The sequence below is a fragment of the Lynx canadensis genome, chromosome F1 (assembly GCF_007474595.2).
Source record: "Lynx canadensis isolate LIC74 chromosome F1, mLynCan4.pri.v2, whole genome shotgun sequence".
Taxonomy (NCBI): Eukaryota; Metazoa; Chordata; class Mammalia; order Carnivora; family Felidae; genus Lynx; species Lynx canadensis.
The window spans coordinates 61,880,644-61,896,454 of NC_044319.2; the positions used below are offsets into that span (position 1 = coordinate 61,880,644).

Here is a 15,811-nt window from a genome sequence, read left to right on the forward strand (position 1 = left end):
ACGGGCCCTGACCAACAGTGTAAAACAAATGATTTCAGACAACAGGGAACACTGTGAGAATCATCTTGAGCTCTAAATGTAGAGCTTTTCTTCCAGATGCTAATGGTGCTGTTTATTTTTAGCTTGGACGTCTGCCCACCCCTCAGGGCATTGTGTTCATTTATCAACCCCCTGGGTCCTGACAGGACGAAACACAAGTAAGGTAACTTTTGGTGGAAATAATCCTGGAGTGAAAGGAGGCAGGGAAAGGTTGAAGGGCAAGGGAAGGCAGCCGGGCTCGGGACGGGTAGTGGGGGCTGGGCCCACGGAATTACCTGAAGACGTTATCAAAGTAAAGAACAATCAGAAGACCAACTACAGAATCAGGGGGACTTGGGGGTAACACCTGGCGGATAGAACGGCGTGGGGTGTTTTATCTCTTATGTCACTAAGCTCGAGGCTCATTCCCTCCCCCACATCTTGTCTGGCCACCCTGGAGAGCTTGCACATTTTGGTCGTTCCTCCATGGCTCGCTTACGTTGCACTGATGTGACGTTTTGGGGTCTCGAGAGCAGGGGGGTGCCTTTCTTTGAACCCCTAGCATCCCGCTAAGCGCCTGGCAGCCTGGCACACGGAGATACTCAGGACGCGTCCCCTGGGCTTTTCCAAGTCTCGCCTTCTGCACCGTGACGCGGAGTCGGGCGAACTGCTCTCCAGGGCCCTTGCAGTCCGAACAGGCTATGATTTGGGCAGATCTGGGGTGGCCCCTGGCACTCTGCTCCGCGGTGGGCTCACATTCACGTGTTAAAACCTGAATGACCACTGCACAGGGGAGGCCCCTGCTGGAGCCGCCGGACGCTAATGCTGCAGAGACGGGATTCCAGCCTCCTCCTCCAACGGCTGTGCCCCAGCCAGCGATTTCCTCTGAGGTCTGGATTGGTCCAGGGAGCAGCAGAGGGCTGGCAAAGAGCCTCTATATATTCCTCGGAGGGAAAGGCAGTCCCAGACAGTTAAGGAGTTCTCAAAGACTCGCTCTGCTGTGCAGAATCTCGTGTTCAAAACAGAGACGCTGAGCCGCTTGCCACAATGTGCAAAGGACTCGCGGCTTTGCCCCATTCGTGCCTGGAAAGGTGAGAACCAAGGTATTTTGGCTTAAGAGATGGAGATACGGAGAATCTTTGCGAAGGGGTGGATATCCAGAGGCGATAGAGAGCTGTTGTTGTTTGTGCGGAAACAGGTGTGGGATTACAGATTGGGGCTCGCCTCCTCTCTGCCAACAGCACAGAGGCTTGTAAGATCTGAGCAATAGGAGACAGATAGATGCACCATGGGGTATTTCGTGCATCATTTAAGATCTCGAACTTCATTTCCTCCAAGGAGATGCCTCGTCCATAGGGTGCATGCTCAGAGTCAGAAGTGTATGGTTAAGAGCAAGAAATACAATATCGAATCGCCTGTGTTTGAATCCCGGTCCTACTGTTTTGTGGGGCCGGGCAATTTATTTACTCTCCGTATCTCAGTTTCCTTCTCTGAAACGGAGATGCCAGTAACCTACCTCGGGGGCTGCTTATGAGGATTGAATGAATTACTGTATATTAAACCCTCAGCCCACTCCCTGGCACCTAGGAGAACTGTGTGAATGTTAACCTTCATTGATTAATGTGCGTGGACAGAGAGAGAGGCAGGTTTGCCAAGAGGAAGAGGGGATTTCTCATCGTGCTGTGTATCTTGATCCCACTGGATAAAATTAGCCGGAATCCTGGCGAGAAGAAGGCGGTTGGGACACAGAGGTTATTTATTAGCTAGCCTTCCTTTTTAGATAAATGGGAAAATACCTTTGAGGTTCTCTGGTTATCCTTAAGGTAGACAATATTCTGGAGGGAACCCTAAGCATCCGGGCCAAGTAAATAGAAGAAAACAAATATCGGACTTGTTAGAAAAGTTAACCCAACAACCCTACCTGACGCACAGAAGTAGGGATGTGTATTTTCCTCTTATTTCTTAAGCATGGATTTGATCACCTTTGGTGCGAGGCTTCATTATTTAAAGGAAATAAAGTGATCTGTGTGCAACCTAACTCCATCTCTAAAGGCTCTGGCAGTGTTTGCCTAAGAAGGTTGTGTTCCATGGGCTATTTATGACTTCTCTCGTCTCTTACAAGCTCAGGTCTGACCCCTATTACTGTTTTATATCTGATTCATGATCAACCTTAATATTGAATCCCTTTTTGTATCTTTGAATGCACAGTGACATCCTATGCTCCAGGATATAACTAATGTGCACGTGGGATACTTGAGGGTGGCCAAGGAGCAAGCATGTTTTCCTGGATTGCCTGAACCTTCTCATTCACTGGCATGTGGTAGAATCTTCGAATTGTGTCCTACTCATTCTTGTTTTTTGTGGTCCATTTCCATTGCAAATAGAGTCTGATTTCCAAGGACAATGCTGAGAGGAGTTTTTAGAGGAATGGCATTGTGCAACTGTTAGCACACGTTCGTGGAAAGAGTCTGAGACTATTGGGGCTCCTGGGTGGCTCAGGCGGTTAAGCGTCCGACTTCAGCTCAGGTCATGATCTTGCGGTCCGTGGGTTCGAGCCCCGTGTCGGGCTCTGTGCTGATAGCTCAGAGCCTGGAGCCTGTTTCAGATTCTGTGTGTGTCTCTCTCTCTCTCTGACCCGCCCCAGCTCATGCTCTGTCTCTCTCTCTCTCTCTCAAAAATAAATAAATGTCAAAAAAAAAAAAAAAAAAAGAGCCTGAGACTATCTATTCTAAGGGAAGCATGTTGCTTGAATGAATGCATCCAAACCCATCATCTTTGCTCTCCTCTCTGTCTCTCACCTCCCTCTTCACCAGATGCCCACCCCCCCCCCATTTCTCTCCACATTACAAGAGGAACGTGGGTAGGTCTCAATGCGTAGATAAAGATATCTGAAGACTCATACATAAGAAATTAGGACAACCTACATGCATACAAAACTAATGTGTTTATAACGCAAAGCTCTGCTGAAGAGTGAAATTGCACCTTTCAGTTGCTTTGGAAATAAAATTCAGTTTACCAAAACCAGATTAGCGTGTTGTGATTCATTCTGGTGGAAAGAGGACCGGTGAAGGAGTTAGGAGCAGATTCAGTCTTGTCATTATCTACATTTGCACCCATGAGCAAGTTCTTTCACTGCCCCGGGATTCGATCTTCTGATTGAATCAAGGAGACTTGGATTTGCCATTCTCCAACATCCTTTTCCATTCTAACATAGTTTCAATATGTTCAAAGCACAGTTGAATTCTGTGGCTAGCAAGAGATGCAATTAAAGGGAAATTTATCAAATTGATTTCTCTCTAAACATTTGGGAGCCGAAAAGACTCAATTAATGAAAAATCATCAAGAACCGAACCCTGTGCCGAAATCATGGCTGTGGCAGAAGCCACCTGCTCATAAGAAAGCAAACTTTACTTCGTGTACCGGGAGATTTAATCCCAGAACATACTTCTTTTTTCAACGTGGAGGGAAGCATTAAACCAGAGTCAACTTTTACATAATGATAGAAGCTATTCTTTCTTTCTTTAGATCTTTAAGATCACTGCTTATTAAAACTCAAAGTTGACCTCACGTATTTTTATATATTTACCGAGACCAGTGGGGCGCCTGGGTGGCTCAGTAGGTTAAGCGTCCGACTTCGGCTCAGGTCATGATCTCACAGTTCGTGAGTTTGAGCCCCGCATCAGGCTCCATGCTGGCCATGCACACGTTGTTTCTGTCTCTCCCTCCCCGTCCCCTGCTCCCACTCTCTTTCTCTGTCAAAATAAATAAACTTAAAAAAAAATATGGCTCTTTGGAAGAAGACAAAAATATTCTAAAATGAAAGGTGTTATGATGGTTCCCAAAAAGTTGTTAGTGTAATATAAGCAGCCGGTGTGATTATTATAATTGTTCTCCCCCAGTGCTGACTAGTCCTGTCACCACGTTCACGGTTCACACCAACCCAAGAGGGGAGGAAACAAATAATGAAGACTTGGCTTCTGACAGAGAGTTTTCCCTGGGATATTAGTGAGATGTCATGAACTCCTTACCTCTGCCAGCGTCTGCTGTCGATCTGATTTCTTTTTTATTTCTTTTTTTATTTTTTTAATGTTTATATTTGAGAGAGAGACTGAGAGACTGAGTGCAAGCAGAGGAGGGGCAGAGAGAGAGAGGGAGACACAGAATCCAAAGCAGGCACTAGGCTCCGAGCCATCAGCACAGAGGCCGATGCGGGGCTCAGACTCACGAAACGGGAGATCATGACCTGAGCTGAAGTTAGACGCTTGACCAACTGAGCCACCTGGGCGCCCCTGATTTCTGTTTAAGGTGGTGAAAATATTTTCAATCCACAGTTCACAGGGAAGCTTCTGGTCATCTCCAGTTTGTGGGAATTTCAGGAGCTGTGCAGGGTTAATAACAAAGGTGATATTTTGGTACTTTTCGTTTATATTTATTTTTACTACACATTCCATTTTTTCCTCCTCTTTGATTTATATGGGTCTAGGTGTGGATAATTTAGAATAGAAAGGCATCTAATAAGCAGGGCCATTAATCAACTAATCTTTTAAGGTTGTTAAGCCACGTGGAAACACCTTGCTGAGTGGGCCAAGGCTCCCGGGTCTGCGGGATTAAGTAAACCCAGCTTTTTCAAAGGCATGAACACACCCTTGGGCCAACCGTGGAAAGAACACAGTAGCAGTGAAATTGAACAAGTCATAGAACCAGTAAGAGATCACCAAAGAAGCCTACAGAGATAGGGGTGGAGCCTCCAGTTGACGTTAGGATCATGCTTTCTGCAAATAAGTATGAATTTGAACCCTGTTGTAGCTCATCGTCTTGTGATATAATCGCCAATATCAGTCTCCAATTGAAACACTATAATGTTAAGGAAGTAAATGAACTAAATTGTTCATAAATTTCAATAAACTAAATAGTTCAATAAAGTTGAGGGGTGGGGAATCACTAAGAATAACTTTGTTTTGATTCTTATTGATGCCACAGTATTGATCAGTTCTCTGGATTGCCTTTCAAACCTCCATACTTGCCTTAGGCATAAGGACAGAGGACCCAGACCCTGCTGTCAAGGAAACTGCAGCCCAGTTAGGGAAAGAAACAAGAAAGCATATGGAAATTAGCTGAGATCCACTATGAAGGAGTAACTGCACGGAGTTTCCCTGACCACCAAAAGCTCTCTGAGCCCTCCCCTCCCCCTTCCCCCCCAACCCCACAACAGCTTTCGGTGGTCAGGGAAAATTTGCAGGAAGTTGCCAGAAACGATACTTAGGCCAGGCTCATGAACTGAGTCTCAGGAAGGAGTTAGCCAGGCCTATATGGGAAGAGCCCAGAGGAAGAAGGTGTTCCAAGGCCATCTGCGGAACCTACCTGGGCAAAGTCAAGGAGGGGAGAGGGCCCAGGGAGCGTGACTGCTGTTCGGACTCCTTTGTACTCTTGGTGTTATCCTCCCGAGACAAGCACAGAGGGAACTTTGAATTTCTAATCAGTTACCCTCCTGTGCAGCATGTCCTTTTTTACTGTCTCCTGGGGACCTGTCAATTTCCCATCCCCTCCTGTCTGTGAAGATTGAAGAGATCTGCTCAGGAGGAAAGATATCCCCACCCCTTTGCCTAAAGAGTTTATTTACTAAAAAAGACAATCTGCCCTTGGCATATAGTAGGTACTTAATAAATATTTTTGTCTAGAGAACGCATGAATAAATTTCCAAGTGGAGACAGACTTGCTCCCAGGGTGGCCTGGTGCTTCCTCTGCTTCCAAAGGGATCGGGAAGAACAACAGTGATATTCAGGGGCTTCCAGGGGACAGAGTGTGCATGTTCCAAAACAAAGAGGGATTTCCGGGGTGGCGGGGATGGTGGGGAGCGGGAGGGGAGGAGTAGGAGAGGGAGGAGGGTGGGGAGGAGACTCCCTCCAGCATTTCTGCAACTTCCATAGGAAAACTGTGTTAAAGAGGTGAGTGTTCTTGTTTCTAGTGAGGGTAGATGCAGCTGTTGGTGAAGCTTCTAACACCCTATGACTTCAGCTCTTTCTCGAGCAGTTACTACACCAGCTTTTCTGATGAAAATCTTCCTTCCCTAAAGGAGGCACCTCTTCCTCGTCTTTCGGTCAGCCTGGTCTATGTTGAAACACCAGATATCAACTCAAAACACGCTTGGATCCCGGAACCTTCAGTGTGGAAGGATCCTTGAAAGGTCATCTAATTTTTCCGGGGCACCTGGGTGGCTCAGCTGGTTAAGCATCCAACATCAGCTCAGGTCATGATCTCACAGTTTGTGGGTTCGAGCCCCGTATTGGGGTCTCTGCTGACAGCTCAGAGCCTGGAGCCTGCTTCGGATTCTGTGTCTCCCTGTCTCTCTGCCCCTCTCCTGCTCGTGCTCTGTCTCTCTTTCTTAAAAGTAAACAGACATTAAAAAATTTCTAAAAATTATCTAATTTTTCCTTCTTTCGCAAACACCACCCACTGTTATGGGATAGCTGATATCTAGGGATGGGGTTAATGTTTCTCCAGCTCTCTGTTCATGGCTTTTGTCTGTCCTGCTGGCCAGAAAGCAAAGGAACTAAACTTTAATTAGTTCCGTCAGAATCAATCCTTAGTAACAGGAACCAGACTCTGGCTGGAGGCCAGAAGATAGCAGGTTCCTATCTCTTTCTTTAAAGTTCCAATCAGTTCTCAGATAACATTGAGCCTGCACTGTATTTTAAAGGCTGAGTCACCCAGAGGATAAAGACAGCGAAAGCCTGTTTTTGACTGCCTGAGATTACACATTTTAGGAATGCTGAAAAAAACCCAGAGTCAAGTAAACCCAGAGAAGGACACAAGCTCACAGTCTGTTCCCTGCCTCTACATTAGTGGTGAGGTGGAGTAAAAAGAACACCGCGCTCGCAACTCTACCTCTGTTATTTCCTAGCTGTGTGAACTCGAGAAAGTCGCTAAACCTCTCCGAGCTTCATTTCCTCATCTGTAAATGAGGATACTTTTCTTGTTGGGGAGAGATGCTATAACCCCTATGAAAGACTTCATTGCCTTCCATCCTTCTTCCCCTCTTCGTGGGTGATCGGGAGTTAAGTCTCAATTATGGGCCAAGGCCTTTGACAAAACTTATTGACTTTCATCCTTCCTCATCGTAATCTCATCTCTTTTTTGTCTTAATAGTAAAGACGAATTTGTCAGTACGGTATTTTTACCATTTCATCTACAATTCCTTCAGCAGGTGTCTCCTTTAAGAACAGACCGGCTCTCCACAGAACATTAAAAGACATTAAAAACCAGGACCATACTTAAACATGAACAACTCTTGAATATTTGTAAATATCCAGTAAGCATCCAAATATCCTCAACGGTCTTTTTGCAGTTGGGTTGTGTGAATCGGGATCAAACAAAGATCATACTTTTGTATCGCAATTACTGAATTATATTATTAGGTGGATAAGCACTAGCCATGGATCTAGTGTTCTTTCTACAATTAACCAGGCTCAGTTATGTAAAAGCACTTCTCACAGAAGCACCTAGAGACTGAGAGGCCAGCGCTTTTATCTGGTGGAGAGACATTAGCAATTGTTGGGGGGGCTGGTGGGGATTAATGTTTTATTTTTGAGAGAGAGAGAGAGCATGAGCATGAGCAGGGGAGGGGCAGAGAGAGGGGAGGGACAGAGGATCCAAAATGGGATCCGCGCTAAAGGCAGTGAGCCCGATGTGGGGCTCGAACTCACAAACCATGAGATCGTGTCCTGAGCTGAAGTCCGACGTCATCCGACTGAGCCACCGAGGCGCCCCAGAAATCCTATTTTGAAGCGATCTGACAGAGCAGGTGTGGCGAGGTGGGGTGCACCGTTCACAAACAACGTTGACGTGACGGGTTTGTGTCCGGCGCCCTTTCGCCCACCCTTCCTGTCCCTTCACGGACTGCAGAAACCTTGTCACAGAGCCTGCCGGGCTCAGATCACGTTAACTAAGCGCCTACTGCGCGCAGCACACCATGCCAAGACCTGGAAGCTAGATCTTTTTTCTACTCTTTTACTTGTCAGTTACGGGGGGTGGGGGCGGGGTGAGGAGCCCTGTCCCCCATGGGCTGCTCCAGTAGCTCACGTGCAGTTGCCCCAAGACGGAACAGATACCCCTAAATCTCCCCCCAGGCACGGATGACACATAAACCCCAGGCCCACACGCTGGGATGGATTGAGAGACCCTTACCTCACTCCTTAGTCATAGGAGTCATAGGAATAGGCTTCCTGTCTTTTACTTCTCCTTTTCTTGCAATTATTTGTGGAACACAAGAATTTTTAGATGCACGTGCAAAAGGCTCTACACCTCCCGGAGAGGGTACCGGGTGGGGAATACAGGGGTCCTGAGCTGTAACCTTCACTTCTAATAAGTAGCAGAGGGTGAGTTGTGAGTCAGGTGCCTCTTGGAATGGTGATGAGGCAATTAACATGACCCTCTTCCTTTCTTCCAACTTTATCACTTTGTTGTGCTTAATTTGGACACCCTGGTATTTTGAGGAAAGAGTGTACTTTTATTCTAATTTTGCATCTCCTCCCAAGTCCCGCAGGAAGGCCAGGGAAGTAACTTCGGGATGTAGCTTGAAAGCAGCAATCAATTAAAATGTGCAGTTTTCTTCCACCCACTTTGGATCTCAATGGACTAAATTAAGAACCCCATATTTCTTAAAAATACTCGTGACACATCCAGAATAAACTTTCGGTTTGTGAGAAATCTGTATTTATGTGCAGTGGAATGTGATTCTTTTATTTTGGTGAATTCCATGAAAGGAAAAGATGGTTTCAGTCTCTTGTCAGATCCAGGGGTAATGTAGGTTCAAAGGTCATGGATTCTAACAGTCTGTGATTTCGGTACTTTGTTTACAGCTAACCTAAGGAGTGTAAGCTCCCGGAGGTCAGGGAGGGGAATGTGATATGAAGTCACAGACCCACCTGGCCTTGGGGGTGTGGTTCCGTCGATTGCTTTCACACAGTGTCATGTTTTTCTCCAGTCAGTGGAAAGAGTGGCCCTACCCATGCCCTTCCAAATGCCGCCCAGAGCAAGACTCATCCTTTGCCTTAACAGTGAAATAGTTTCCATCCTTGAGGCTAGAACGAGAAGGGTTGAATCAGGATTTCTAGGCCTTTGTATCTGTAACCAGTTCTCATCTACCAGCCAAGTAGATCCTGGAGTCCTCACAGTTCTTGGGGACTGCTTTGGACCCCAAGAATCCATGCCAGGCATACAGTGCACGATGGCTGCAATTTCTGCCTCCATGAGGACATATAGCTTGCCTCTACCCCAGGCATTAGAAATTGGGTCTTTCCTGGAAAATCTGAAGGTGCAGTCAACCTAATCATAGGATGCCTGCGTCATCAGCACAGCTGATGCACATGGGACTGGGTTTATTGGCTCTGACCAGAGGGCTCCTGGAAAGCTCAGACAGGCTGTTTCTTTGCAAAGCATTCTATCCAGTTCCCAGGTCAGGATAAAAGAACTTGGCCTGACATTCTTTTTTTTCTCCTTCAACAAGGAAATAGTGCAGGGTTGAAAGGATTCAGCCAAGCAGTCTCTAAATGCTTTGGGCAGTCAACATCTGACCATCCCAATGGTTCCCTGAATAGTAAAAGAGGCCAAGGCCATCGGTCTATATTCTACCCGTTCTTCTCTCTCCTATTGGACTGCTTCCTGGGACACTTCTCAAACGACACCTAGCCCGTCTGGACAGAATCTCACTCAGATCCTCAAACTCTGCCTTCCAGAACGATGTTGGAACCACCACACTCAAGTCAGATGAGGAGACGCAGCATGAAGTAAAATACTTGAAAAATGTAAAGTGCTCTCTCCTCTGTAAGTGCTTATTATTGGTAGCAAAGTGGAGCTGTTTTGGTCAAGCTGCTACTTTTTGACATCTTCTTGTGCAGAACATCTGTTTCGGGAGGAGGCCCTTGTCTGTGGGGATTCGGGAAGGTTGGAAAGGATCAAGATGTTCCACTAACAAAGTCATTTGTTGTGTTTGGCAACGTATTTGAAGTGACAGTTAACAAGAGATACCTGAGTCAAGACCGTGGGACCGAATGACCTATGCACTTTGGGACAAGGTCAACAGTGCAGGTCACACTGAAGACTTTGTCCAAAGAGCCCACCGTCTAAGATCTGGTGCTGGTGCTTTCGGAATGACAAGCTTCCAGAAGCTTAGACTTCGTTTCCCAATCCCCCTAATCTAAAAATACGTATGTCAACTTGAACATGCACATTTATACATGTGCACCTGTGCGTGCACACACACACACACACACACACACCTCTGATATTTTCTACAACTTGGCAAAGAGACGGATTGTTTGTTCAAATCAGAGATCCACACAGACAAATCGAAAGCAAAGCTGTTCGCCGAGATGGGTGTAGATTGATGGGGATTTTTTCCTTTTCCAGCAAACATGTCTCCTACCTTCATAGTTAGCGTTTACACTTCCTCCTTTAGCTGGCAGTATTGAAGGGAAAACCTCTGTAAGTTGGGATTTTCTCCAAATTCTCAACCGAGGGTTCGAAAGCCTTTAGATTTTTTTTTTTAATTGCCCCCTAACTTTTATTTTCCAGATTCACTGAGAATAGCTTAACCTTTGTCTCTCTTCCTGAGCCACACAGGGCCCTTCGTAATTAAGCCAGAATGAGTACCAAAGGCTGGAAGGGTAGGGAGGGAAGGAATACGTGACTTTCGTCGGCCACTCATAGAACACGTTTTATTAAATGCATACTGGCTTAAGAGCAGGAAAAAGGCAAGAATAGCAGAGACAACAGATGGTTATGACCGTCTAGAAATGAGTGCCTTGTACAATCTTCATTGCTCAGATGCACGCAGTAAAGCCAAGTGCCCAGAATTGATGGATTCTGCTCCTTGAGGGGAGTGTGGTATGTTTTTCTCTCTCCTCTATTACCACCAACTCAGAATCAGAGGCTGAGAATAGGAGCAGAGTCACAGACAAACCCCTTCTTTTATAGATGAGAAGACAGGTCCAGACCTTGTGACGACTTGTCCAAGATCACAGAGCTGGTTGGAGCTGGAGCTAATTCAAGGTCTGCAGCTTGACTTTTCACCTTTGTTTTATCTGATGGACTTTAATTTATGAGTTTTGTACGCCTCCACTTTTAAAATACTTCTTCTTCCCTAGACACCATCCTTCAAAAGATTTTGGCTACCAGATAAACTGTCGTCTTTAAGAAAAAAAAAATGTGTCTCTCCATTTCAACTTGCCAGATGCATATAGCTGCCAGCGAGAATAACCGAACAGGACAAGTCAGGCTTATCGCATAGTGATCAAGGGCCCAGGGGCTGTAAGGAGATTGAGTTTGACTCCTACCATTGTCATTGATCGGGTGATTTTGGACAAGCTTCTCTGTAACTCAGTTTTCTCATCTGTAAGGTGGCGATAATATCGATACTTCCTTCACGGGGTTGTCATAAGCGCTAGGCAAGGTTATGCATTAGATGCGTTGAGTCAAACCATTTAATTAGTGGACATGCATGTGCTTTGTCTTAGTGCGCGATTTTTCTCAGTCACCTTCACGTTGGGAAAGCTTTGCCGCCAAGTATCAGGATGGGGCTACAACAGGGAACCGCGAAGCATCCAAAGTTAAACGAGACAACTCCCCGTGCCAGTTCCCCTTCTCCGTCTGTGCCTCTTTCGTTGCATTGCAGAATGTTCTGCCATCTTCAGTGAACATTTCTCAGGCCATATCTCAAGGGTTTAAGTAGATACTCGACCATTTAGAAGACACTGTCCTTCCCATCTACTTTCTGTGGCATGGCCCTAGCCCCTCTCTGGTCCCGCTTCCTCGGGTCTTTTGTCCCTTGTTGTGTTTTATATCCGACGGTCTCCTATCAGCCGTGACTTGCATTTGCGATACATGAAATGACAGTTGCATTTGTCTAAGATCCCTTTGCCTTCTGTCTAGAGGAGGGTGCTCAGCCCAGGGGCACCCGCTTTGCCTCTTGCTGGTGACCATCTGCTCGGTTCCTGGACCTTGTGTCTATCCTGAGCCCAGATCTCCAACTTAGTCACTCCCATCCAGTCCCAGCAACCACACAATGTGGGGCATCCCATTCTTTGGTTCCGGTGTGTGGGCACCACAAGGCAGACTGCGTGGCTCCCTGAAGGAAAATGAAGGAGTGCCCTAAGCACGCTGGAGAGAAGTTTCCAGGATCGCGACCCCACAACACACCCTATACGCTTCGAAAGCTTCTTTGGAATTTTTGGAAAACGTCTTAGGAAGACGAGGACGTCTGTAGTAAACTTGGGGAAGGATCCCTGGGGAGCTGGAGGAAGCATAGAAAGTGAGTATCTGTTTGGGAACGCAAAGCAATACTGTCACAGGGTCTATCACAGACCCCCTGTCACAGACCCCCTATCACACAGGGTCACAGCCAAATCATCCACCCCACCCCCCAACCAACCATCAACCCCCTGGGGAGACTTCCTCTGTTTCTCCCTCAGGGGGAAGGTGGCCCTCCAGCCTCTGAGCTCTCACGGAACTTTCGCATCTTCCTTGTGGCTCATGCCACTTTTTCCCCCACTTTTGGGTATTTAACAGCACCTACTTTAATTCTTATCCCAACCCTGGAAGGGAGGTGTTATCAACATCACAAGAGGCATGGTAATTTAGGTGTTGGGCCCAAAGGTAGACAATACACTCTGCATACGTGAGTCCCAACGTGCTAATTTCACATCTAGAGCTTATCCCAGCTTATCACAGCCGCATCCTATAGACACATCTGCTCCATCAGATGAAAGGTGAGGAACAATCTCTTAGCAATTGCGTGGAACATTCCCCTGTGCTCTAGTACAGTGCCCGACAGACTGGGGTTAACTCCATTAGAGTCTGAGAAGTGAATGAATATAGAAACGAATGTGGGAATCCATGAGCAGACCGTTCCTGAAAACAGAAATCTTGAGAAGATTAAGGGGCTGTTAGCAGGATGTTGGCGGCAGGAGAGAAGAAATGGCGTGAAATCAAATTCCGGGCCTCAGACAAAGAAATAGTCCTGTTCCTCACAGTTATGTTATTATTTTGCTCAACGAACCCTCCTAATAATTCGCCAAAGATAAATGTTAACCAACTGGTTTTGATTATTTGAGGTAATGCATTTGGATCCAATACATAAATTCACGGGGAGAAGACACGTTACATTGTGGGAACCATAATTTTATTAAGTGATGTGACACATGTGACTGTTGAGTAAGGTCTCAAGAAATAGAATTTCACTCTGTTTCCTTTCTTCCTTCTTCAATATTCTTTATGACTCATCTTATGTCCTTCTTTTGTAATATATAAAACAAGTTAAATAAGGCAGGGGCCATGTGCAACTAGAAACGTTCAGTCTGTAAAGTCCCTTAAATTATAAAAGTTTAAAGCAGAATGGCACAGAGATGTTCGAAGGCTACGGCTCACACTAGTGTTCAGAGAAGCTCTCGTGGGAAGGTCACCGGCCTCTCTACTTGGGGAATTAAAATAAACCATAAATTTCTGTCGTCCTCAACTTGAAGACAATGTTCCCACTACTTATTATCTGGCTTCCCAACTGAATTACCAAAAGTCCAGAAATCCTGCCAACAATATTTCGAATAAGACAGGGAATTGAAGGTCAAAGGGAAATAATCTGCTTCTATCTTGTCTGTCTCGTCCCCCCACGGCCTCTTTCATCACCCCCAATAACCTGCTCTGCATGATGGATGTGTCAGGCACAGGCCATGAAAGCATGGGAAATGTCTCAATTTCCACGGGAACCCTTGGTACGGAATAGCCAGTGCTTGGGAAAAACAATATATATATTTTTTTGATGCTTATTTATTTTTGAGAGACAGAGACACAGACTGCGAGCAGGGGAGGGGCAGAGAGACAGAGAGGGAGACACAGAATCCAAAGCAGGCTCCGGGCTCTGAGCTATCAGCACAGAGCCCGGTGCAGGGCTCGAACCCACGAACCGTGAGATCAGGACCTGAGCTGAAGTCGGACGCTTAACCGACTGAGCCACCCAGGTGCCCCTCTTCCATTTTTAAACAGCACAAGGGAGGTGATATTGCCACGTAGCTCTGAGCCTCACCAGGCAGCAACAGACGTCTCTGGATTGTCTTTCCTTGTTTCCCCATAGAAGTGTCCTCCAGCCGTGTGCCTTTGCTGTACCCTCAGAATTAGCTGCACTATTCCAAGGTAGACGCCTTCTGAAAGGGGCTCATCTGGCATGTTAGTCACCCAGATCTTTGTTGAACATATTTTATTCTGTTCCATTCCATTCCATTCATCCATTCAATAAACATTTAGTAACATGTGCAAGATGCTGTGATAGAGATAGGAGGGCAAATATAATTAGGCAGCAATAAGAATAGGTAACACTTATAGAATATTTGCTATGCTCCAAGTGCTATTCTAAACATTTCAATGCATTAACTTATTTAGCTTCGTATCATAGATATGAGATTGAGTGAGATATATTATCACCATTTTACATAGAAAAATGGAGGCTCAGAAATTAAGCAACGTGCCCAAAGTCACCCAGCTGGTGAGAAAGAGTTGGAACATAAACCCAAGCAACGTGGGCTTGTGCGCTTAGGAGGTAAAGCAACTTTAAAGTACTTAGTTAATTTCAAGGTGCTCTGGGAGACCAAGGACGCAAGATTCGGTACTCACCCGCAAGAAACCGGCTATCTCGCCGGAAGTACATACATATGGAGCTGAGACGTACATTCGTGAGGGACTAGAGTGAGTGAAAATGGGCCGCCTGCAACTTTGCAGAAAACAATGTGTTCTGGGGTGCCTGGGTGGCTCAGGTCATGATCTCACGGCTCCTGAGTTCGAGCCCCGCCATCGGGCTCTGTGCTGACAGCTCGGAGCCTGGAGCTTGCTTCAGATTCTGTGTCTCCCTCTCTCTCTGCCCCTTCCCCACTCTCTCTCTCTCAAAAATAAATAAAACATTTAAAAAATTTAAAAAACAAAACAAAACTACAATGTGTTTTACACTTGCTCCAGAACTTCTTAGAGATCTTGGGATAAGTTCTCGTGAGATCTCATAAAAAACCTTTTAATTTCCATAAGCCTTGGTGTTTTGTGTTTTCTTTTAAAATAAGAGGAGGGGCGCCTGGGTGGCTCAGTCGGTTGAGCGTCCGACTTCGGCTCAGGTCATGATCTCATACTCCGTGAGTTCGAGCCCCGCGTCGGGCTCTGTGCTGACAGCTCAGAGCCTGGAGCCTGTTTCAGATTCTGTGTCTCCCTCTTTCTCTGACCCTCCCTGTTCATGCTCTCTCTCTGTCTCAAAAATAAATAAATGTTAAAAAAATAAATAAAATAAAATAAAATAAGAGGAGGGTGGGGTGCCTGGGTGGCTTAGTCAGTTAAGCAACCAACTCTTGATTTCGACTCGGGTCACGATCTCCTGGTTCGTGAAGTTGAGCCCCACATCGAACTCTGCACTGACCGCTCAGAGCCTGCTCTGCTCTCTCTCTCTGTGTCTCTCTCTGCCCCTCCCACCCTCTCTTAAAATAAATAAACAAGGGGCGCCTGGGTGGCACAGTCGGTTAAGCGTCCGACTTCAGCCAGGTAACGATCTCGCGGTCCGTGAGTTCGAGCCCCGCGTCAGGCTCTGGGCTGATGGCTCAGAGCCTGGAGCCTGTTTCCGATTCTGTGTCTCCCTCTCTCTCTGCCCCTCCCCCATTCATGCTCTGTCTCTCTCTGTCCCAAAAATAAATAAACGTTGAAAAAAAAATTAAAAATAAATAAATAAATAAATAAATAAACAAAAAAGTAAGGGGGGGGTAAATTAAAAGGC

At 46.2% G+C, this 15,811-nt stretch overlaps 1 protein-coding gene across 1 annotated transcript in view; it reads left to right on the top strand.

Moving 5' to 3' along the window:
- Nucleotides 1-575: 575 nt before the first annotated feature.
- The window catches only part of RGS5 (regulator of G protein signaling 5), a 47,947-nt gene continuing 32,711 nt past the window's right edge, over nt 576-15,811 (top strand). Inside the window, exon 1 of the mRNA XM_030303024.1 lies at nt 576-1,109. Coding sequence (XP_030158884.1) covers nt 1,066-1,109 — 44 coding nt within the window. The 5' untranslated portion in view covers nt 576-1,065. The remainder of the gene's footprint in view (nt 1,110-15,811) is intronic.